At 38.1% G+C, this 25824-nt stretch overlaps 1 protein-coding gene across 4 annotated transcripts in view; it reads right to left on the reverse strand.

The window, feature by feature from the left end:
* The window catches only part of TNFRSF19 (TNF receptor superfamily member 19), a 56289-nt gene extending 37594 nt beyond the window's left edge, over positions 1 to 18695 (reverse strand). Inside the window, exons 1-4 of one of the 4 annotated variants that reach the window (XM_030275259.4) lie at positions 18441 to 18695; positions 18157 to 18243; positions 6700 to 6788; positions 6040 to 6150 (exon numbers count right to left, since the gene is read on the reverse strand). In XM_030275259.4, coding sequence (XP_030131119.4) covers positions 6040 to 6150; positions 6700 to 6765 — 177 coding nt within the window. In that variant the 5' untranslated portion in view covers positions 6766 to 6788; positions 18157 to 18243; positions 18441 to 18695. Of the gene's footprint in view, positions 1 to 6039; positions 6151 to 6699; positions 6789 to 12808; positions 13229 to 13323; positions 13435 to 18156; positions 18244 to 18440 lie in introns of those variants that run through there. The other 3 variants (XM_030275276.4, XM_072930742.1, XM_030275267.4) reach the window with 3 other exon arrangements.
* Positions 18696 to 25824: the final 7129 nt, after the last annotated feature.

Raw genomic sequence — 25824 nt, forward strand, 5'->3', positions numbered from 1 at the left:
GGATTTACAGACTCCCATCTTTTCAAAGATGGTTTCTAAGTCCTTGCCAGGAATTCCACAGATACCAATTCTTAACAACTAAAACATGATTTAGATGATGGATTCAAACCCTTTGAAATCTTGGACTTTATAATTTAGCAGTCCAGCAAAGATACAAACAATTGACTGTTCATCTTTTATCAGTGCATGTGCAAAACTGATATGCACCAGTTTTCTCTGGGTTCGATTTACAAAGCTGTCAAGTTATATGGCTGATGAGATCTGAGTAGTTCCCAACTCCTCCTCACCCTCTCCATCCTCCCACTCTTAACTTTAAAAGAGAGCTCATCTCTTGTGGCATTTGACCTTAGGACTGCAGAAAAGAGAAATAATTTTTTTAATATCGATAAGCTAGATTAAAAAAATAATTATTTTTGTGCCAGAAATAAAAGAGCACAAATATATGCTGCCTTTTTTTTTTTTCTGTTGCAAAGCTTTCTGTGAAGAACAGTTAGCACACTCCTCCCTTTCCCTTTCCAATTAATAAAAATTTTCTCTCTCAAAAGATACACAGTACAAGCCATAAAAACTTAAACACTTCTTTAGAAAACTGAATTCAAGTTAATTACAAAAAAATCTTCAAAATTCAAATGCTCCTCAATTTTCTTGATATCTACACAGCTTTCACTATTCCAGTAATGTGCCATCTCTTGACCTTTAACTTACATATCTCCAGAACAACTCTGCTCAGAAGTGTTTCACTGAGGTATCAAGTGGGGTGACTAGGTCAAGGCTGCCTAGGAATCTGCAGCAAACTACTTATCAAACTCATAATTTTGTTTCTAGCTAAAAATATTAAAAGCACAGAACAATGCAGACACCTCTTCAAGAACCACCAGGCCACTGTTAAAGTTTTCTTTCACTATGTACTACTCAAACACTGATCCAGACAGAACAACCATAAGTTGAGCAGACTATAAAGGGTACTGGAGTTAGTTAAGTGGTATGGTTTTTCCCTAGAAGCTAAATCCAACACAGACAGCAACTGAAAAGTAAATTAGATTTTAAACATTATTTCAATTAAAATAACCTCAAATGTCATTTAAAAAAATGCTTTCAGGCATCATTAAGATCATAATCTGCAAATACATTTTAAAATTGTTTCTAGATCCACAAACTATGTAAATCCCTAGACAACACAGCCAAAGCAGTTCCACTTATGTCATGATGATTACAAGAATACTTGGTATTCTCAAGAAAAAGTCCTCTAGGCATTAAGACACTTAATTGGTGTCGGGTCATGTAACAGGCTGCGGCACTACACTGGTGCTGGGAAATGAAGCTTTTCCTAATACCTTTGAGTACATGGCCTTTTTAAATAGCACACAGTTTTAGCTTCCTAAAGTACCTCAGCTTCATTTAGAATGCAGTAATGAGCTGGATCTATCAGCAGAAGTCTCCGAGCAGGACAGGCTGCAACAGCATGCTGCAAACATCAGACTTAGCTGCTGTGTCAAAGTGCACAGCTAGGGTCAGAAAAGTTTCATTCTCAGTGAAGATGATTTGGCATGCCTACATGCAGCTGCTTCAGTTTCCAGAAACACATGCTGGCTCTCCTGAGCTGAGATCTGGCAGGCTTCCTCACAAGCAGCTCTCTTGCTTTGAAAATTTAAGAGTGACTGCTAAACATGGCAGCAGCTGCTCTTGGTGGCTTCACTGTGACAACACATCAGTTGCAGCACAGCGCTCTGACTTTCTTGTGTGAGGACTGGTACATCCAGGAGAAGCTTCAAACAGTACCTGCCTGTTTAATTCACAATTCCTTTTGCTGAGACAACATGCAGGTCTCTGCTTTCTTCACCATATATCTGGCACAAGGAAGCGAGTTGGGATACACAGCCCCACCTCAGCAACCATCAAGCTGCCTCTGTCCCAGCAGCTCCCTGTACAGCAGCTGTCTCTCAGTGACAGTATTTATCGTGGCTTACTTGATGGCAGCGCTGGCTTCAGACACTCTCCCTTTCACCTCTTGGTTTCTATTCCTTCCTTGACATATATTGTCCTCAGTGCACGGGCTCAGCTCATAACTTAAAAAAATGATGGTGAAAGGACTGGAAGGACTTTCATTTCCATACTTGAACATCTTTAAGAAAAAGACTGAAACACAAACTATGTCATTTTTTTTCTGCATTAATTGTGATTTGTATAAATTTCAATAATATATAAGGCCTGATTTATTTCAGAAACATATATAAGAGAGGACGAAAGGCTGTTAGTATCAAGCCAAACCAATGACTATTCAGCCACTGGCAAACTGAAGCCACTTAAAGAATAAAAGATATTAAATGATTTGTGCTTCACTATGCGATGCTTTGCTATCTTCTAAATGAATGAGAAATGCAGTAATGCTGTGCCACACAAAGCAAACACTTCCTTCTGAATCAATACAACTATTTCAGTCTCCCACCCTAGAATAAAGTACTGCTAACAAAAAAGAAACAAACAAACAAAAAAAAAACCTAACAAAAACCCCCAAACAAACAAAAAAAAAATCCAACCTGAAACAAAGACTGCACACACTGAAGACTAAGCTAATTCAGTGATTCAAAGGCTTCACAAACATTACCAAAGACATGTTTATGAGAAGAAAAGGCCATATAGAGATTTTTTTTTAAATTAACAAATATAAGCAAAAAAACATGGGAAGCAGCTTTAACTCTCTTCCCCATCAATTCTATTGATAAAAGAACAAAGCCTCCTTTCTTCTGATGGCAATATGTTAAAAGTACTTAATAAAAATACCATTAACATAAGTGATCAATTGATTTTAGTTCTAAGCTAATATAACATTGCAGCATTGTTGTTAGAACAGTATATAGGCAAAGAAAAAGCTGAAGGCGATACTATTTCTTTCTTACTTGAAGGAAAAAAAAATTACTTTCAAAATATTTTTGTAAAAGAGAGTGCCATTAAGCTGGGACAGAAAAAGCTGAAAAGAATGGTCTAGATTCAGAATTAGTTATATGAAATAAGGCCAAGTTTTTTGCTGGTCTTGTTTTGTTTCATGCTATCAAAGGTGTCTGAAGTTGCTTACCTATACAATAAGGTCAATCCAATAGACAGCACTGGTTTGCAACCAAAATTAAAAGCCTCACCACTGAATCCCAGAACAGCCAGGTTAGAAGAACCTTGAAAGAACATCTCAATCAAACTTTCATGGGTTAGGGACTTGAGCTGCTCTGAGATGATCTAGCACCCTGTCCAGTTGCATCCCAATTGCTTAAAACACTCAGGGGGAGCTGAATCAAAACCCCCACCACTAACATTGCATTTTACTATATACTTAGACACAAAATAATGCTCACACATGCAGCAGTATATCTAGTTTTAACCATGAGTTCTAAATATTTAATAGGAAAACTGACACATTATTTAGAAACTGTTATTAAACTATAGCATTATTATATCACCGCTTTCTCGTATGTAAAAAAACCAAGCAAACAAAACTTGTCCTGGGCTGCAAATTACTTCAAGTGTATCATTAAATGCCTCTTCCCTTTGTGTTCTGACCTTTGACTTTACATATTTGTTGCTTCAAGCTGTAGTTCTACAGGACTACTTTCAACCACATTTCAGTTACAGACACATCCTTCACTATGATTCACAGAGAATTGTACCACTATTTATAAAGGAAATTATATTATTCCACTCATTTAGGTTTAAGCAAAATCTGTTATTCCATTTCTAGTAGAGAAGAAAAAGTATTTTTGAAAGTCTATTACTGTCTGTGACAAGTAATAGATAATATCTGTGACTGCTTACATAGTGAAATTAACCAAGCCTTGCATTCATATTTTCAAAAACACCAAACTAGTCCTAAGAATCAGGACTATCAGACTGTAAACAAAAATAGGCGAAGCAAGACCATAATTTCAATAGTGTACTATTGCAAGCTATAGTCTTGTTGGTTTAGTTTAGTATTTCTTTATTAAATTGAGTGTAATTACTGACTTAGTTTTCATGCTTTTGGGTTTCATTTGCCAGCTAGATAAGTCTATTATCTGACTATATAAATGCACATAGTATTGGCCTACTGTTATAAAGTGCCATACTTACAAGTGCCTTTATAAATTAAAACATCCTCTAGAACATCTCAGTTCTCAAATTTAAGACCAATCTGAAAAAATCCAAATTAAACCACATCCATATCATAAGTCATGTCTAAATCTCTGCTTCAACAGCATTGCTTGTATGACTAAGCCTTAACTAATACTGCCCAACATACAAAGGGATTCCCACTAAAGTGTGAAACTATTTCTGTTAATGCACTGAACACTCACCACAGGGGGTCAAGAGATAGAGAAAAGGTGTCACTCAATTTCAATAAATCCATTCAAATCACACTCAAGCCACAATACTTAACTTGTGCTTTTTTCAGAGCTGAGCATAATAGGAACTACAGAGCCACAAACTGAAAGCTTCTTTTTTCCCCTACAGTTTGAACCCACATACACGCCAAACTTAGTAATGGTTCATGTTTAAAAATTTTCAAAATAAACATTTCAAATTCCCTTAAACACCCTAAATCCCACCTTCACCACCCTTTTCACACTATCAGTGGAAGCACAAGACAGTTTGCCCTTCTGCATGCACAGGGCGTGCTCTTTCTGGCCCCACTCTCAGCTATGGATCTGACTGCACAGTAATGGCAGGGTCACAGCTTCACACCCCCACCATGGACAAGAGGTAGGTTTAGAGCTGGACACTGAAGAAAGGGTTTTACACACGCACGAGTCTTGGTAGGTCTGCTCACCCCTGCTGAAACCACCCTGCACTCTTCTTTGCCTCACCATCCTCACGTCACTGGCAGGACACACTTGAGCCCTCAAGATATCCAATCTCCCAAGACACAGATCCCATTTTGTTGCCTCTTTCACCTCCAGTAATTGAGTTAATGAATCCCAACACATTCCTCCCTTCCAGCTATGTCTTCCTTCATTGTTCTCTATCCCAGCTCATGCACAGCACCTACTTTCTCTGGACTGAAAACAACTAAGATCCCCCTTGTGACTTGCATTCAGACTTGGAATTTTTTTGAAAATTTTGCCAAGTGAACTTTCTAGTTCTACTGAATCCCAGCCAGCATTCATCTCTGTTGATTCATTTTCAGTGTCCTAAAATCCTTGTAATTCAAAAACTTTCATGGGGATTTTCTTTTAGAAGAGATGCAATTGTTAAAAGAGCAAAATGCAATTATGTAAGATTCACAACAGTATTTCCTTCTCCATGATATCAAAAGAACTTCTTACATGCTTTCTAAATATTATCATGTATTTTTCTGGCCTCAGCTTTTTCAATTACTTTACATGGCATAAAGATAAGAATTAGGTTTATATCATTTTTAATGAATTGCAAAACAAAGAAATTGAGCCTGACTTGAATCTGACTTCCTAAAGTGCTCCAACCACAGACCTAGTGAAAACAGAACAATCACCTATCTCCCTCCTGTTCTAAGGAAATGTATTAGCTCTCATTTGAATCTTATTCTGTATTTATGTACTTACGACCTTTTTATTATAAACCATTCTGTTAAGACAAGAATTCATATATAAAATATTTAAACTTTGTCACCCAAAATCCAGAACCAATTGTGAATGTCAGCACTGTAAAAATTAAGCCCCTCATCAGCAGTCTGTACCAATCACTGGTTTTAAATTAATTTTTCGCATTCTTTTCTATGGAGTAAGGTTACGCAGTCTTAACTCCCTGTAGTTTCCCCCCCCCCCCTTGTAGTTTTTCTCCTCCTTTGTTGCACTAATTAATCTTTAAAACAATCATTTGAGAGCCCATCCAGATGTACTGCCTACTTTATTGCTGGCATCATCATTTTCTGAACTGAGCATTTTATATAATATGAAACGGATAACATGGAGCCACTGCAGAAGGATCAAATGCCAAAACAGTACATCTTTTCATGTACAGATATCCATAATTTTAGATCAAATACATAAATGCTCTTATAAGAAGTAAGGTAAATTCAAAAAAGCATGATTTCCGTACCTTTGAGAGTTCCATTCCAGGCCCACATTGTTTGCAGAGGATACAGTTTCCAGTCTGGTCCCTAAATTCTTGCTCTCTGCAGTCTCCAGTCTCACAAATTACCTTACTTAGCTAAAAGACCCAAACCAACAACAAAACCAAAAAAAAGGCAAATTAATAAAAAGATATTAAATCTGAGAAATAAATCCATTAAAAAAATAACTTTCTGAATTATTAATTATCCTTAGTTCTACAGCAAGCCAGAGTTAAGTAGACTGAGCAGGCAATGTAATTGTGTGCTGTGCTACATTCTGTCCATAAACCAAATATTCCAAGCACCTAAAGTATGTACACAGCACACTGGAGTAAGAGATGGCCACCTCTGAAGTGAAGCAGTATCACCTCCACAGCACCATATTCACCTGTATTTTCTGTTCTAGTCCAATCCTACATCCATGAAGAGGCTCACAAGGTAAAATCTTGTGATTGTGGATGAGGAGCAGAAATTATGTGAATCAGTGGACCAAGCTTCAGCTCAAATCAATAAAATGTGTAAGCATTGTCTGCGTACAGCATTTGAAGACCTTTAGTGCTAGCAGTAACGTGTAAAACAAAAGACATAGTTTTTGTGTTCAGTACAATTTTTTCAACATGGGGGAAAAATATTAATCTTTAACTTACCAAATATGCTAGTAAAATGACAAGCACCTTCAGTTTATCACCTCTTTGTAATCCTTTAGCATCCATTTCTTGTGATTAAACTTTTCTCCCTAGAAAAACATAAAAGAAAAAAATTCATTATGTTTACATTGTTTAAATTGCAGAAGTCACAGGCCCATCGTACTTCATGACACTTGGCATGTCAAAATACAATTGGTCAATGCCATTAACATTTTCAAATGGATTCCTGAAAGCTGCTAAACAACAAAACACATGCTTTAAAAATCATACACCTTTTGAAGACAAGACAATAAACACGAAGTTTCTATAGTTTTAAATCTCAAATGAAGGGATGGCTGTCAGTCCAGATTAGAGAACATCAGCATTTATTAATCTAACATCCCTAACATGTGTTTCTTGCTTGTTAAACACTCAACTAAGTACATGATCAACAGAAAAAAATAAATTTCTTCAAATACACTTTTTTCATAATTTAAGAGTAGAAATGAAAAGATGGAACCCAAAACAAAAGGAAAACATCTGAGAAAAACATTGAGAACAGTTGCAAAATGCTTTCCAATGTGGAACTACTGCAAGCATAAAATGCTTTCAAGAAATACAACCAGAATGAACATAAACTATAATTAACACATAATTTCACATTTCATTTCATGAATACCCTAGTTAATAAATTCTAATCAATAAGGATAAAGGATACTTCAGTGTCACTATTGATATTTTTTAAGATAAGCTGTGTTTTGAAGTGTAAAAAGAGCAAAAGTCTACTAGAAAGAACAGAGCAGGTAGAGATGTGTCAAACAGCACTCCATGGGAAAGCCAAGATGACATTTTTACGGTTATTTCTCACTTAGTGATGGTAATGGTCTATGGATCAATGACAATTACCAGATTAAATGCATGTCAACATGGGTAAAAAAGAAGACATACTCTCAGGGAATACAAATACAGATCTAGTATTTGACATAGGTTTCTTTTCTAAGTCTGAGAAAAAAAAATTTAAGGCAAGAAATATTAAACGGAAAAATCTCAGGAATAATTCTGGATGACCAATACACAACTTCATGTAAAAAGTACTGTAGAACAACTAGAAGAATGAAAAAGGAGAGTCAACAAATATTACAAATTCTGAAGTCATGAGAAGCTGACAATTCTAATGCTGAAAAAAAATAGGTATGCATGAACAAAACAATTTCTAGTAATAGCAAAGAGCAAACAGTGGACTGACACAGTAAAAATACTGTTAAGGGAACTCAGAAATTTCAAGAAACATTTCTTAGCTGTTTTCAGAAACATACAAAATGGGTAAATATACACACCATACATTATATCTTCTGGTCAACAGGTAACCAAATATCTTCTAAGTAAAACCAGATTAGATAAGAGACAAATTGTGAGACTTTGCACCTCAGTAACCTTGAAACAAGTATCAAGAAAGTCTTAATTTTGATTCTGTTCAATTTTGCTCTTCATTCCCTTTGGAATGCTACCTAAATTCAAGAATAATATATGGAGAAATTAAAAAATAGCTAAGAATCATATTACAACAAACAACTCTACACTGAATTACAGAAAAGCAGTCCTGTAAAACAAGCTTGACTTCACTCAATTCAGAGAAGACAAGATAGTAAAGCTAAAAGTCTAAGAGTCAAATTAAATAATGATTTAAAGAGTCATGATGAAATTAATGGGATTTGGGAGAAAAAGCCCCATTAACTTCTTTATTTCATGTAATAGTTTAGTAGAAAAATAAATACTTCACGTGCTTTCTTAATTGCTACAGGACTTAAAACTTTACAGAAGTGTGAAAGGGAAATAAAGGTGTAAATATAGTTGAATTTCTTAGATTTGAATGTCAAGTGATTATGCCAAGTCATATGTATTCTTTAATAATTAAATATAGCTAACTCATAATACAGTTCTAATGCAATTATGACCATCTATAGAATACTACCAAAAACTTCAAAACAAGGATTCTTCCTGAGGTTAAATTTAAGTTTGATTTTAAGTTTCAATATTTACTTTTGCTTCTGAAAATAGATGTGTAACATATCTAAATGAAACTGTCAAGTGTAATAATTGTATATTTTTCTGTCAAGCTTCACATAGACTTTTCAATACAAAAAATACCGGTGAGATGTAATAAGCCTAATGATCTAAAATATGGAGTTGTTATGTAATCTAAGAAGTCTATTTTTTCTGTGCAAGCTACCTGAAGCACGGAAAATATTAAGCAAATTAAGAACAGCCAAATTAACTGCCCTTAACTGCAATAAAACTATATTAGCTTAATTTAATTCAGGTATATTGACCCCTATACCCTTTTTCCAATATGTAATAACTTGAAGATTTAATATTGTTAAAAAATCAGTATATATACAACTTGTCAAAATCAGTACTGAAACAAAGCTGATTGTGTATTTTCATCTTTTAGTATTCTGGAGTCACAATGGAACAAAAATAAAATACCAGTACAGAACAAAAGGCAGTATTAAAAATCTTGGTGGTCATGCTGACATCTTGTATTTCAGATTTGGGATTGCCCTGTTATAAGATGATTTTCTTATAGCAAATACCTCAAAGACTTTCAGAACATAAAAACCACATGGCAAACCATCCTGTACCACAGTACATTTTGTTCACTTAGGTGTGAAATTTGATCGCAGCTGAAAATCTACTGCCTTTATAACAGTCTTGGCAAGTCTAATCACCAGGAGTTCCACAACCCAGAATAAATTTTCAAAATAAAGTGTTTTATAACCAGCATCAAACTATCAAGGACTTCTCCAACCCATCCTACACTTGACTAAGGTTCAGTTTTTGACTGCTCATTACAAGTTTCATGAGATCTTATAGCGTTAGGCCTATGATATAGCTTCTATATAATAAGTCAACTATAATCAACAAAGATTCCAAAAGAAGCCTGCAGGTCTATGGACCTTAAACTTCAGAGCATTTCAGCAGCACCAAAGCACATTTAAATAATTTCAGCAGCTTGTGGTACTCTATCATGCCATCATTGTGCCCATTGTCACCACTCCCTCCAAAACAACACCAAAGACTCTATACTGACTAACATGTGAGAAAGAAATGAGACAGTATACAAGAAATAACAATTGTTAAGAGGACAAATAAAATGTTTCTTTCATGACAACATTTTGATAAAAATAATTGAAAGGCACCTTAATAATTACTCATTGTATTGAATGCAAGTCCCAAAGGAGAGATAACTGTGTCAGCTGCATGTTTCATGTTCCAATCTCCAGTTTGATAAAAAGTCCTGCTTAAAAAGCAGAGACTGCAGCACTTAATAATAGGCTGCCATTGGGCAAATTTCTTCTCTCATGATATCAAGTGGCATTTCACTGATGTCTGTTGGACACCAGCCATTCACCTTGAAAGCCATGCTTTCAAGCAAGAAGTTATTAGAAGCTTTTTGCCTCTACAACATTTGCGAGCAAACAGAGGTTCCATAAAGACTATTTGCTCTTGTCCAGATACCGTTATTTAAAATGCCGAGTTCAGTTATACTCAAATTTATTAGAAGAAAGAAACCTGTGGACAGAGTTTTTTGAGGTCACTAAATTATTCCAAATACATCTTATTAAGCTAACAGTAATATGGTTACCTAAAATACTCAGGGAAAAGGAATCTTATTGGTAATGTACTGAACTCAGGATAGGGAACTTGCATTAGGTAATGGAGTTGCATAATTTTAAGGTCATCTGAGGACTACTAAGCATATGTATAAAGAGGGCAATATCAAACAATAAATTAGAAGCATGTAATAAATGTATTGTGGAAGTAAGAACTTCCAGCCTTTTAGGGTTCTAAATTCCATGGCCCTCTAAAATTTACTCTTACATTTACCAGCTTGCTTGAATAGTAGTCATCATTTTATTTCAAAGTCCTTATCAGTAAAATACTTCTTTTTTCTCTCCAAAGAACTTCAAGTTGCACCGTGAAAGGCATGCCACCTTAAGAATCAAAGCAGCATGACTAAATTATGGTTTCTCAGACAGGGAAGCATCAAAACTTTGAAGTCAACATCATCCATCTTCTAAGTGAAACTTTAGAAATGGTGAAGAGTCCCAACTTCACATTGACTTAACTTGAAGGTGTGAATTCCCAGTTAATTTACAACCAGGTCTTAGAAATGTCTCTTATTTAATACTTTTACTTGATGACCCTTTTCACAAACTTTTTAACACTGGCAGAGTACTCTGAGAAGTTCTGGGTAAGAAAGAGGGATGAAAATATAACCATCTTATCTTGCCAACAGAGGTCTCTGGTATCCAACAAACAGGGTCTCAGCTCCTTTCTAACCACCTACTTCCCACCCGCAGCTGTCAACTGCACTAAATAAAACAAGGAGTGGCAGATGGCTTTAGCAGACTCAGCGCCCCAGGGGCAAGAAACAAGAGAAGGAAAAGTACTCATGCTGCTGCAATGACAAAGACAAAGCAAGAGCAAGTCAGAGACAAGAACTTCCACTACAGCACTGCACATTGTTATTTCTGTCTCACAGTTCTAGAACACCTTCCCTTTACACCCTGCCCACAACCCTTGTAGTCTTCCCCTTTGTGAAGTAAATGAGGTCTTGTCTGACAACATTTGCTCCAACTTTTCCAAGAAATGTGGGGAAAAAAACTCCATACTGTCAGCTAGGGCATCACATTCATCACATTAAATATCCTGTTGAAAAGATGTGTATTTTACCAACCTGCCACACATGAAATGTACAACATTAGGTCGCTATGGATTTATTTTGAATTTTGTAAAGACAGAGGTAGCAGATTAAAGTTAGAACCTTGGTGGTGATTGAAAACATTTAGATGTATTTTAGGGGCTGGGGGGATGCAAAGAAGACAGGGCCACAAGACACGGCCAGGAAATATTTGTGCTGCTTCTGAGTACCACACACTTCAAGCTATGTTAATTGAAGTACTTGTCTTTACAGGAATAATGGTGATAAAGCAGCTTATCGTTTGTATTCTTAAACACATCCAGCTTATCACTAATTAGATATTAGAGTGAAATATTGTAACAAAGGTGCAATGTGGCAACATTTTTCCTACACATAAACAAAGCTTTCTAGAGGATCAGAGCCTGTGATTCACACAAGAACTCCCACTCTCACCAAAGCTGATGAGCCTACTCACACAACATCAAAACTGTGGTAAAAAAAAATGTTGCTCCTTCTGTTTAATACATCGCACCCATGGCAAGTTCTAGGAGACACGGGTTGGCTAGATGAAAGCTCAGTGTCAAGATGCACTTGTACTTTTGTACTCAAATATGTGAATAAGTAATACACTGAGAATGCCAGTATTATATTAATACTTCATTTACACCAAAATATACTAATAGTTCTTTTTCAAAGTAATTTTTAGGGATCATGAACTGTAAAGCATTGGGCTGGTTAATACAGTTAATACACTTTTCAATGGCGCAATGCCAATATGCTACATTTATCCAGCCAGCCCTGAGCAGTGTTGGATGGCATGCAATATCTTAAAAACCACAGACATGAGCTACTTTCATTCACACCATTCTCTTTTACTAGGATTGCAAGTTGTTGAAAGTGAGAAAAAGTGACTTATTACCTCCTTAACTGACATTTTAAGCATCTTACTAGTAAACTAAAAAGAAGCTTACTTCTAGGTCTAAAAGAACCAAAAAACCCCCAACAAACCAACCAACCAAAACCAGCAACAACAACAACAACAAAAAGCCCACTCAAAAACCCCCAACCCTTTTCTCTTATGGCAACAAGCTCCCAGGTAACATACCGAAGTAACTCGTTTCACACGTCATGGCGAAGGTGTGCTTGAAAGAGAATATGCAGTAGTTAAGAAACCTACTACAGACTGCATCAATTTGCCACTTACCCATATTAAATGTTACTGGATTACTTTATACACTTGATAAAAGCATCCATCTAAAGCAGTTGTAAATATAAAGGTGGTAAATAAGTATTTAGGCTTTTCACAAACATCAGGTAAAGCTTTCGGTCCAAGGTCAGATTAAATGGGGATAGCCATCAGGAAAGTCAAACAATCAAAACCTTTTCAATAAACCGAACTGTAATTGGAGCTTTTAAACCTCTTACCAGCCAAAAGAAAAAGTTGGGAGCTCCTATTCCTTCAACTCCAGCTCTAATATTGTTTGAAGCAAGCGGCAGCTTATTTATGCAGCAGACACGAGAAGCGCTTGTGAACATGAAAGCCCGGCTTTCAAGGGCTTTTTGTTCGCCGCACTCCGGGGCGTGGAGCAGCCACTCCAGGGCTGTCGAGACCTGCAGAACCCACCAGCAGCAGCAGCAGCAGCCGCGGCTCCGTGGCCGCGCCGTGCCCCGCGCACCCACCGCGGGACGCTGCGGGGGCGGCTCGGAGCGGCGGAGCCGGGGCCACCGCGGGAGGCGGGGCCCGGCCGAGCCCGCCCCGCGCCCGCAGCCTGCGCTCCCCGCGGAGCTCGCCACCATCGCCTCCCTCGCCGCGGGCACCCGGCGGCGGGGCAGCGGTGCCGGCGGTGCCCGGGCAGCCCGCCGTGCCCCGGCGGTGGCGGGGCAGCCGCCGCTTCCCCGCGGCCGCCCCGCTCCGCGGCCCGGCTGTCGCACGCACCCACCTGCCACGCCGGCCCAGGAGCGCTCGCCCCGCAGCGCCCCCGCCGCTCCCGCCGCCGCCTCCCCTCGGCGGCCGCCCCGTCCCCCCGGCAACGCCGCGCCCGCCCCGCCCCGGGCCGTCAGCTGAGCGGGGGCAGCCAATGGGATATGGGATATGGGATGGATGGATGGATGGATGGATGGATGGATGGATGGATGGATGGATGGATGGATGGATGGATGGATGGATGGATGGATGGATGGATGGATGGATGGATGGATGGATGGATGGATGGATGGATGGATGGATGGATGGATGGATGGATGGATGGATGGATGGATGGATGGATGGATGGATGGATGGATGGATGGATGGATGGATATTGGTGGATGGATATTGGTGGATGGATTGATATTGGTGGATGGATGGATGGATGAATGCATGCATGCATGGATGCATGGATGGCGTGAGTGAGGGTGTGTGCCTGCTACCACTGGTGTGAAGCCAGGGTGAATCACACGTGAGGGGCTGGTGTCCCTTTTATCCCACCAGGAGGACAGGATAGCAGGGCACTTCTGTGCCTACCTCTGCTTCCAGATGCTGCCCGGCACTGGGACTGCAGCCTTGGCAATGCTGATCCCTCTCAGAGCTCAGGCTTGTGGTTGCTGGGCTGTTCTAAAGGTACTGGCCCTTGACCACTCTTCAGGTGAGTGTACAATGAGTCCTTGTAATTCAGCAAAGCCCTTTCCACCTCTCCTGCCCAAAAAACATGTCAGTGGCTTTCTGACAACACACTGCAAATTCTCCTTTCTGCCAGCCCTCCTTTCCAAAGTACTTGAGTAGCTTTTTCTTCCTGCTAACTCAGAGCCTGAAATATTTTGTCCATTCTGCTGGTAATAAGTTACCCAGCTGTAAGCACAGTGTCTATACCCAATGCAAGTATCCATGGAGAAATGAAGAAATCCAGCCCTTCACAGATAGTAAATTTTTCATAGTCACTAAGTTGGGTGTTACTGCGACTTACTGTGACACAAATTAGGAGGTTTTCTGAAGTTAGTGATTCTCCAAGATTGGGGAAACTAATCTTGGAGACCTTGGTAAAAGTACTGCTGCTGCAGGGATTTCAGGTCATTAGTTTTATTTCTAATGAAAAAGTTAATGATCCACTTACAGTCTAGACAACTGTAGAGACACGCAAGGAGCTGGGTTAGGCTCTGAAAAAATGAACAAATTATTATACTGGGAGGTAAAGCATTTTCAAATAAACAGAATTTTTGGAGCCCTGCACCAACAAAAGTTTGAATATCACCAGCCAAAGGGCTTCTCTAAAAACAAGGAGTGCTTATTGAAATCCATCAAATTGTATGAAAAGAGAGAGATTATTGCTGCAAAACTAGTTGTTTTTAATTATAAAACCCAAACAACTCAGAATGAACAGGGATTTCCATGTAATTCTCTTCTAAAGGGCCGTCAAAGCAAAGCATTGCTTCAGGACCCTTGCCAGGAGGAGCTCTGCAAGAGGCTGGAATTTCAGTGAGGAATTGGCATACTGCAGTGCAACAGCAGCGCATCTGTTGTGAATAGCAGCTGCTGCACAGCACTGAGCATTGTACACAATCTCACTATTTACAGACAATCTGTTGTATCTTATCTGTCTTCTGGAGCCATCAGTGAAACTATTGCATGAGTTTTTCTTAGTAGAATCGTTATGTATGTTTCAGATACTTGTTTTAAAGCAGTATAGTTAGACAAAGTTATTAAAATATCTCAGAGTTCTTGAAGTGTTGACTAAACACTCAGTATTACCATATAAAGAAACATTAAAACTTTCATCAGGCAGTGGGTTACTATGCTAATGAACTCAGAGTAATGTGTTGTCTGTAACACTGAAATGTAAACGTTTAAGTCCTTGTTGTAGCATGTAAAATCTTTCCTCTGAACGTAAAACGGATGAATTAGTTCCATTCATCATTGAAAGGTGTTGAAAATTGTAGTGTTTACTTTGTTTTAAATCATGATGCTTCTCAGGAAATTGAAGAAGTGAATTGTTACAACTAGTACAGAGATTCTCACTACAACAGAGAAAGCAAAAAAGAAATACTTGGAAAGCAGTTTCAGCTGACCCCTTTGATAAGACTAAGTTGCATGACATATCTGATGTGGAAGCAGAAATTGTACAGCAATAGGAAGTTGTTATCTCCATATCTCAAATGCTAACACAGTTCCCCCAGTCAACTGTGAGATAGATCTACTCTTGTTATGACAGCTGTTGGAAACTGATGTCAGTATAACTGTGCAATGTCTTTTGATAATCTTAACTATTACAAACCTTAAAATATGTTTATGATGTTATCTAAGGCACACTGTTTGAAAATGGCTCTATTTATAATCAGAAATTTCTCAAGCTATTTTAATAAATAAATCATATACTTGGGAGTTTCCTAGTCAGATCAACTTGAAAAAGCATTGTGAACTTTTTGTTTCTGAAGGCTTAAGCCTGAGGATTAATTAATGTTTATACAGCTCTTAGTAAAAGCAAAGTTACTAGTGCCAAGAATTATTACTATTTAATCTTTAAAAGCCAGATCAATGACAGGCTAAACTGTCAGAGAACTGCTATTTAAAACAATAAAATTGCTGAAAATTCTCTTCCCACCATGCTTGAATGTGTTCAAGTGTGCTTTCATTTCAGCTGCACTTACATACAGACAAGCAAAGATATTTTTCAGCTTAATTGGGTTGACGCCCATCTTTGTTTAAATATCTGGGGAGATTACCTAAAACCCTAGGGACTTCTTACAAAATTAAAAAACTTTGTTTCTTAAATGCATTTTCAGGGCCTAAATGTTGAGAATAATTATCTATACAAATCCCACTCAACAGTGTAATCTATCTGATTAACCAGTGTTCCTTCTGTGTGCAACTTCACCCATTTGTATGATAGGTCAGGCCCTTATAGTGATAGTTTAATTGCGTTAGACTTGCACAGCTATTTTGACTTCTGAGAAAAAAGACTCCTTGTGTTATTTTTTAAATTTTACTTCCCTTTCTACTTTACACCAAGCAGAGGAAAAGTTTAGAAACAATTTTCCTCAGAAAATAAATGTACATATTGGAAAACTAGCAACAAGCAAGAGGGGACTGGAAAGGAATGGATGCTCATCAGCGAAGCATAGAATTGATAAATAAAGCCATGTTTTCAGGGTTCAGGAATGTATTTTAGTACATCATTGTTACTTGGGGAGAAACACTAAATTTTGCTTTGGCTACTACTTAAATGATATTCTTTCTTGACAGCTTCTTACACATATTATTCATACAGTGCTAATTACTTTCCTTATAATATAATTGACTTGTTAAGTAAGAATATGAGTTAATTGGTGGCATAGAAAACCAAGTGATTCCAAGTCAGGCCTAGTTAATCTGTGTCTGGCATATTATCTCTTGATATTCAGTAAATTGAAGTTTTATATTTACAAATATTGCTTTAATTAGAAGAAACTTTGCAGACTGACTAATGAAAGCTATCTACATTTATCTGGAATTGTTGATAACTTGATCTTACTCAGATGCAAGCAGACTGTGAAAATTTGGGTTTGCATGTTGCACTATAGTGCATACTGAAGTATGAACATCTTGAAGGTCCTGTGGACTGGTAGACATCTCAAAGAATAATGTTCAGGTGATGCTTGACAGCTATGATTTATGCTGATTTTTAGTTGCAATTTGTTAAAAATGTATTTAATATTTTTATACACTTAAATTTAGACTTAAGACTATATAAGTCAGTATTACTGACCACCATTAAGACTGGATCTTCAAAGACCTCAGTGTCTGGAATGTTTGCAAGTCTGGTCCCAGTTATGGGTTCTAAGTTCTTCTGAAAATCTACATTATATTCAAATACTACCGAAGGAGTTTGAGTCTTGTTTTAACAGTCTGAGCCCAGATGCAAGCATAGAACACTCATGGATTTGGCCCAAAATCACACAAAGATCTGGCTCTTTAAAACTGCAAATGTGTGAATAATCCTAAACCTTCAAAAGATTGTTCCCTTATAATGAATTTCTGGAGTAGGTGTCTTAAAGTTTCTTCAACACAATACTTTTCATAAATATGAGTTTGAGGAACAGAATACAAAACACTGTGAGTGGAAATTGCATCACTAAAATGCAGCAAAACTTCTACAAAGCTTAGCAAAACTAGTTGTCAATTTCTTTAATGTATTTATTAAAATGCCTTAGAGGAAACTTCTATCATCAGATTAGAAGATTACTTTTATTTTCAAGATTTCATATGGTACAGCTGAACTATAATCTCTTCAATCTGAAAATAAAACCATTTCCTTTTGTGTGGAAGGATGTTATGCTTATAAATTTAGTTCCAGTAAGTTGTTGAAGTGGAGACTTTTTTCATCTCAGGTATGGAACTATTAGACTTATAAGTGTTGTCTGAAGAAGACACAATTTAATAAATGCACTGAGAGCAAACAAAGTATTTCCATGTGTAAGAGATATGGTTGGTCTTTCCTTAGAAAATAAGAACTCCCCTGAGTATTCAAATATAAATTTACAAAACCATAGATGGTATGAGTAAGCAGTGCAACTCAAAATGTTAGGTACCCCCAAAGCATTGAAAAATACTGGGTTTGCTTCAGTTTTTATGTCTATTATTCTAGATAGTCTGTCCTCTATAAAATTCTGCCCGAGAGCTGCAAACAAAATGCTGCATAAATTACAAACAATCTTTTGAACTTTGTACACACAATGATGTGTAGTATTATTGGCTATGTGAACTTTATAATTCCTTAAATTCATGCAACACAGAACTGAAAAACAACCCCAAAATTCAGTACCTGTTATCTGATGAAGTTTTCCAGTGCCAGAGTTACTGCAACTTAATTTCACACTGCCGGAGCTTCTGTATTAAATGCTTTTACCGCCTTAAAAAAAAAAAAAAAAAAAAAAAAAAAAAAAGAAAAAGAAAAGGAAAAGGAAAAAAAAAAAAGAAAAAAAAGTATGTCAGCACAAGCCCAGACGAAACTCCAAATCCGGGAAAATAAAATTAACCATGCAGATCAAAGGCAGACGAGCAGTGAGACCAAATGCCTGTAATCTGATCAGTGATCAGTTGCCGTACATCAAAGGCAGTGCTTTGGCGAGGAAAAAGAGCTCCTTTTCCAGCAGGTAACTGCCCTCAAACTCTGCCTTTCAGTGCTCCGCACTGGCTCTTCTCCCCCTTTCCTTGCTTGTGCTGGGAGAATGCACACGATTCTGAAATTCTTGGGGTTGAGTGGCTGGATCTGTAGCTTTTGAGTTCCCAAGCTGTGTTGTGGATTGTGTGTTGGAAGCTTTCCCCAGTGCCAGCGGGTTCCGCTTTATCCCTTTCATCTCGCTGAGCTGCAGATCCCATGACATCATTCAATGCTGTGGGACTGGTTAGAGAGCTGTAACACAGCCTGTGGGGGAATGCAGCTAAAGAGCAGCAAGAGTTTGCATGATTTCTAATCAGGTTAGTTCATTGTAACAAACCCAAGGCTCACTTCAAAGTCTTCACTGTGTTTAAGTTTCCTCTCGAGAAGGGAGAGTAGTGTAGCTAGAAAATTTTCTTTAAAAGATTATTTATAATTTTGTCTGCAAAAGGAAGTTACAATCTTCCATAAAGTTCTGAAAGTCAGACATGTAGGTCAGTTTGCTAGGCAGCTGTAACACACGAGAGAAAACTACTTTTGTTCACCTCTTTGTTGGGATTTGGAGCAGAGAAAATGGTGCATTTTGCATGCTGGCATTGGATTTCTGCACTGGCAAAACCAGGCACAATAGAGCATGCTCTCAGTCCCTGGCTCACGTCCTCCCTGCTGCTTACTGTGTGGCCTTTTGCAAATCATTTTATTTGAGCCTGATTCATCTGTGGCTCATGATTCCTTTACATAAATGAGCTGTGAAGCTGCCATAAGTAACGCACAGAAATGTTTTTTCAGTGTAAAGGCATTTTTTAGCTAGAGTAGATTTGAAATTGCCACCATTGTGCTTCGGCAGAGGGAGGCTTTTGGGGTCATGAAAGAATATGGACAGACATTCTCTGTGCTGCTGCAGGTCACAGCTCTGAGATTGCTGGAGGGTCCTGTGTGTCGCCCTGGCGAGCAGAGGAATTCTCAAGGCTGCTGTGACTTTCTCTCTTGCAGTGCAGAGAAAAGGCAGGAGAAATGTACTACTGAATCTCATATTCAGTGATATGAGGCTAAGTTAGCTTTTGGCACAGAGTTGATTCAGCCCTCTGTACTTCAGCTGTTAATAAAACAGGGTAGAATTTAGGATAATCAGCCATAGTGAAGATGTCGCTGAAGTTCCCATCCACGCATACCCCATACTTTGGGCATACCACATGTGCAGATGAAAGTGATACGAGCCTGTCAACCTGTAGACGTATGCAAATATTTACACACCGGGTAGCCGTGAATTCATGTAACAGGCAAAAGTAGAAAGAGGCAATATGCTAGACCCGTTTGCCTTTAGCGTTAAAACAAAAGCAAACAATCGGCTGACAATGGGCTCTGGACAGCCGGGCGCGGGAGCGGTAGAGGGTCCGGTGGGGATCCCTCGCTCTCCGCTCCCGTCCCGCTCCTCGCCCCGCTCGGCCCGCCGCTGCCGCTCCGGGACGGCGCTCCGCCGCACTCGGTGGCAGAGGGAGCCTTCTGCTGGCGGGACGGCGCACTGTGGGCAAGAAACGCTTCCATAAAGACTCGAGAACCTTACAAAAGGTGCTGCAGAATGTAATTCTGTTGCTAGCTGGACGGAGTTTAATTATTGGTTTGGGTCATCTATCCAGGCGGGACTTTGAGGGACGTTCTGCTAGCTGAGATGGAGAAGAGCTGATGCACGTACAAAGGAGTATGGTGCAGGTAATGAACTGACTTTCAGGTATACACTGCTGGGAAAAAAAAACCAAAAACCCAAAAAAACATGAGCAAACCATATATTTCTCTCTTTCTCTGATTTCCACTTCCACCTATTATAAAGAAAAGAAAATTATCCAGGCTGCCTACTTTTCTTTCACCATTAATTTGCATTCTTCTGAAATACATCACTATCACCAGAAAACTTTTTGATGAGACTCCATTTCTAGCTTTCGTGGTAAAACTGGAAATGCATATATTGAAATAAAATTTATGGGTGGGCTGTGCTGAACTAAAATAACCCCTTCAATTTCAATGGTGCTTTAAGAACAAAGCTCTTTACAGAAAGCACCTCTTATTTCTCTGAATTTTAAGCAAAAGCAAGTCCTGATGGTTTATTAAAGGTCTTTGATCTTTCTTTCATACATATGAAAAAGAGAAGTAAGGTAAATTATTGCCAGTTTAACCTTCTAAAGCTTAGGCATTGCATTTTGCATTTATGACACTACTTTTCATTGTGGAGTCTGTCAGCTTGAACTATCTTGCTATTTCCTACTCTATGGCTTCTCAAAATTTGGCCAGATGTGTGTAATGATAACAACAGTAGTCACTATAAATCAATATTTTTCCAAAAGCTGATAATGATTTTTCCTCCTTACATAAGGAGGAATACATGAGGACAATATTGTGATTTGTATAAAGCACAGAACAGTCTAGAGCCAAAAGCAGAACCTACCTAGAGATAACACTTCACTTTTATACCTTTTGATCATCAGCTCATGCTTTCTTTTGTAGTCACTAACCTAGCAAGGCATTCAAGAACAAGTGGTCTGAAATTCATTAGGATCTGAAATTACTGGGGTAGGAATAGAAATTACTGAAACTGGAGACCCAAATTTTACTCACTCTCTAGGTATCTAAAAAGCTTTTCTGGAAGAAGTGCTTGTGATTCCTGTGTGAAACCAGAGAGCTGTCTCTGAAGTCCTACAGAGAGAGATGCTCTCTTCCTAATTAATTGCTTAAATTTTTCTAAATTTAGAAAGAATCCTCCTTGAGGAACATTTAGTGGGTTTATCCTTCTCTGTTTACGACATAAGGATCTCAGCCTCTTAGATTTGTCTTCAAGAATTTTTAGGGAAGCAGAACAAAGTCCAGGGTTGCTATTCATAGCCAGTGCTTAACTGGGTCAAAGCCATAAAAGATTGTCATATAAAAGTTGATAGAAATAAGAACTTTCTGGAGATGTTTCTTAAATATAACTAAATTTTGGGAAAAATTATTTGTGGAAGAAACAATCAAGCCAAATAAAGGAGTTTGTGCCCCTGCTCCATTCTTAACATATCTAATATTCAAACTATGCCTTATATACTTGTATCGCATACATCAAACGATTCATCATGTTGCTTTATACTTGAGCTGTCTGCCCCTGTTCACTGAACCTCTTTCCCTTGCTTTCCCTCAGTGCATAGGAGCTCCAACAGACATTCAGAGAGGAGAACTGTCATCAGGAGCCATCACAGGAAAAGCAGTGCCGTTGTTAGAGCCCACTCACTGGCCATGCAGCCGCTGTTTGTGCTAGCTGCAGCCTTTCTAAGTGTGGCATAAACGCTAGATATCCTATTATAAATACCACACAAGCAGCACTGGTGCAGTTACAAGCTTTCATCGTGCATATCTACTGTGGCTGCTGTTTCCTGATGGTAAGTGGTGAGATACTGATTCATAGAGGTGGAAGACCATTTTCAGAACCCTTTACGGCAGATCAGCACTGTCTCTGAAGCAATGCTTATCTATCCTGGTCACAGCTGATGTCAGAAGTGCTGGCCATTGCTCTCCTAAAGCATTAGGGGGATATTGTTCCATGAGGCAAGTCAGTCCTGTGGTCAGGAGAGATGCTTTAGAAATACCCAAATCCAACCAGCTGCATGATCTGCATTACCATCCTGATAAAAGCTAACATCCTGTTTCTGCTCTATCGCACGGCTGCTGTTAGGCCAGGTGCTGCTGATACCTCCTCCCACTTCCTGCTTCAGCACTGGCAAGATCCTTGAGAGTCATAATGTGTAAGAACGTCAGATAGAGCACCTTTAGGCAGAAAAATCAAGACCCTTTGGCATATCCTGAAAAACTGGCTCACTGTTATCACCTAGTGTGTCATCAGACTCACCCTAATCTGCAACACTCTGCACAGTCAATTGCAGTGCAACTTGATCTAGTTGATACTAGCTTTGGTTATAGTTCCATTAATTTTTGATTTTCAGGGAGAAAAATTCTGTCTTCCATTTATGTGTTTTGCAATAGCAGGTCTCTGACCTCATGACTTGGGTGGAGAAAACAGCTTTTTTATGCCTGTCTTTGGTCCTGAATTTTTATTGCAGTTTGCCTGTGGGATTTTTCCCCATGGGTCTTCATAGGAGACAGCTTTGACTTGTTCCCTTATGAGTACCTTAAGATCTAAGCAAAATGGAGATTTTTAGTTCTTGGCTCACCAGGTGGCTCACTCTAAGGGAAGCCTCACGGGCATTGCCACATCTAGATAATGTATAAGGTTTTGAATTTGGCTTTGAGGTTGTCCTCAAGGATAATGTAGATGCATGCTGTAGGAAGTAATAGCTAATTAACCTGTGATGGGGAGTCAGAAATTGTGGTTTTATTCCTGGTTCTATTACACGGCTGTGACTGGAGGCAAGTTACTTTTTCTCACTGTGCTAGATCCCCAGTTGTGTAAGTTTTAGCTAAAATTAAATCAAAGGAAGAGTGTCAGTTTATGCTGTATGGCAATCCAGTTTCCCTCAGTTCCCCTCAGTATGTTTTCCTATCCCTTTAGAATAATGTAAAAAGAATTGTTTGTAATAATATACCTGAAATAATGCAAAGCAATTCTGCATGAATTCCAACCCAAAATAATCTGGTTCAAAAGTTTCTGTATTGAAAGTGTTCTTGAAGATTAATAAGAATAACAATAATCCCTAGGGCAATAATGTGCTTCTTACTTTACTCTGCACTGAAGTTTCACAGCCCTTACCTGTCCTTACACACATCCAAGAAGTGAAGAAAAAAACTTCTGTCATTCCTTCATTCTTTATTGTTTCATTAAATGAAAGCACAAAGTTTCTTCCCTTGTCTGTGTAGAGTTTTCACTTGTACTGTAATGGTCCATTGTGATTTTCTTCCTGTTAGGGTGGGTGAAGTTCTGCATCAGCCTGCAAACTTTAATAACCTAGGACTCTTTCCAGAGGTGCTGGTGGAGTTGTGTCAGTGAATTGACTTCCCTAAGGCTGCTGAAGCTTGATTAGAAGTATTGCTCATGTAGCTGAAATGGGAGATTCAATGATTTTGTAATTTGTATTTCAGAAGCCAGCAGGTATTTTTGAAGCACTCATTCTACTTTAAAGAAAAATTATGTACCTTGTAGCACACCCATTTCTTCAAAGCACTTATCTAACCTTTAGTCTTAAAACATACTGAGGTTTCACCCATGAGATGTCATGTTTTGCAGAAAACTACATAAGCCCCCCAGAACTCCAAATCCAATTCTAACTGCTCTACAGAAGATGCAATGAAGTCAGGCTAAGTGGAAAGAAAGGGTATGGAGAAACAAATCTGAGGTGTGCAATTCAGTGATCTGGAGTAGATATCCTAGTTGGCCACCTGCCTAATTGTTGTCAAAACACAGAGTTTCAGAAGCATTCCCTTAAGAAAACATCAGAAAAAATTTTTCTAAAAGATCATGAAGTAAGTTGCAACTAGAAAGAATGTTCTTATTTTAGACAAAATGTTGCTTATAAATACATATGTCTGATCATAGAGACACTGCAATCACATCACCATGCTTCTATCTTCAAGCATTTTTTTCAGTTTTTTCTTTTCAGTTTTTTTCTTTTTTCTCACCTGATGGTTCAGAATTTCCACATTTAAATAAAACACTCTCGGTCTCTTTCACAGTTTTCATGCTACTTTTCCCTTCCTCTTCCCTTTTTTCTGCCAATCTTAAGTAGAATTGGCCCTTTCTCTCTGTCTTTATTTTCCCCACAGGTAATCAAGAACAAACTAAGAACAAGTTTACTGACTTCTTTTTGGTCAGTGTTTTACTTGAAATTGTTTTTTTGTTAGTGCTTTATTTGAAATTGTTTTCTAAAATACTCTTTTATACCAGAGTTTTGATTCAGTACATATTTAGTTAAAGCATGAACCTGTAGGAATGCAGCAGTCAAGATGCTCAAATAATATTTGTAGTTTCCTGTAAATCCTATTAGTACAGACCTTAATGACACAATTCTAGTTTCCCTTGTTTATCATTACTTTGGTATCTGAGAGCTCACTTCAGTAGTTCAAATGAAAATTCCTGTACTGCCTAAATCCTATATTCCAAAGTACACATACTGCAAACAAAAATCCAAGTTTCTGTGCTGAGCAATTCAAGTTCCTTATGGAATGACTGCAAACTGTGGTCACTCACTCCCTCTGCAGTCAAAAGCCTAATCTTAGTCACTAAAAAAATTATAATCATATTCAAAAGTCAAAAGGGGGAGAGAGCTAAGATTTCTTTAATTCCATCCATATATCTGTATAGCAAAGCACTTACATGTCTGTATCTTTAAGCAGGAGACAGTCAATAGGACATAAAAAAATGCATATTTCTGAACTGAGGCCTAGCCTGCATGTTATTTTTGGGTATTCAGACATAAAGAACCTGTCCTCAGATGATGACATACAGTAACTGACTCATAGAGCAGCATTAGTGTAATTTTTGGCTGAGTTTCACCTCTCAGAGAAGAGGAAGTTTATTTGAAAAAATTAAAGAAAAGAAGATATACAGATTGTCACCACTCTTAAATAGGTGGCTTTGATAAACAGCACTATCATTAAGAAGACATCTGAACAGAATCAATGTCTTAGAAGAAATAATAATTAGATCTAATCTCTAAGCAATTGTCTGCAGTCCCAGTTGCAATACATCATTTTTTTCCACGTATTCTACTTTGAAAGAGTTGATAGATTTGCTAATTTTCTTTTTTTTTCCCCCATTTCCTGGTTATAGATGATAAACTATACTTTTCCTGTATGAAATATTCACAGCTTTATCCTGCTGTCCTTAAGAAATCTTCCATATTAGCTACAGCCATAAAAATACCAAACAAATAAGAAAAAATATAAACAAAAGAGTAGAGGTTATAAAAGACATTAGGCTCAGCTGATCTGCTGCCAGCTTTTTTCAAAGCAGATGTTCTTCTTCTGACGTTCATCTGTTTTCAGTCTGGAGTTCTGTATCTATTTTAACACATTTCCTAGCTCGTGATTAGCAATGTTTCAGTATATTTTCCCTAGATACATTTTTGCACTCTTCCTCACCTTAAGGATCTTTGTGCTCTTCTAAAAAGCAATGAGCTATGAAAAAATATTTGAAAACAATGGAAAAAACAAGAGACTATAAACACTAGGTGAAGATGACTCAGGAAAAGCAATCCTAAGTTCTAATAATATCTTCAAAGTCATTCTCTAAGTGATGAGAGGGCAGCTTTTTTTTTTTTAATTCCTTGCTGAATTTCCACAGAAAAGTAATTTCTTAGAAGCCTATTTATTCTGTGGAACATGCCCTTGCATGATAAAGTGTTATATTTCGTGATT

Source organism: Taeniopygia guttata, chromosome 1 (genome assembly GCF_048771995.1).
Source record: "Taeniopygia guttata chromosome 1, bTaeGut7.mat, whole genome shotgun sequence".
NCBI lineage: Eukaryota > Metazoa > Chordata > Aves > Passeriformes > Estrildidae > Taeniopygia > Taeniopygia guttata.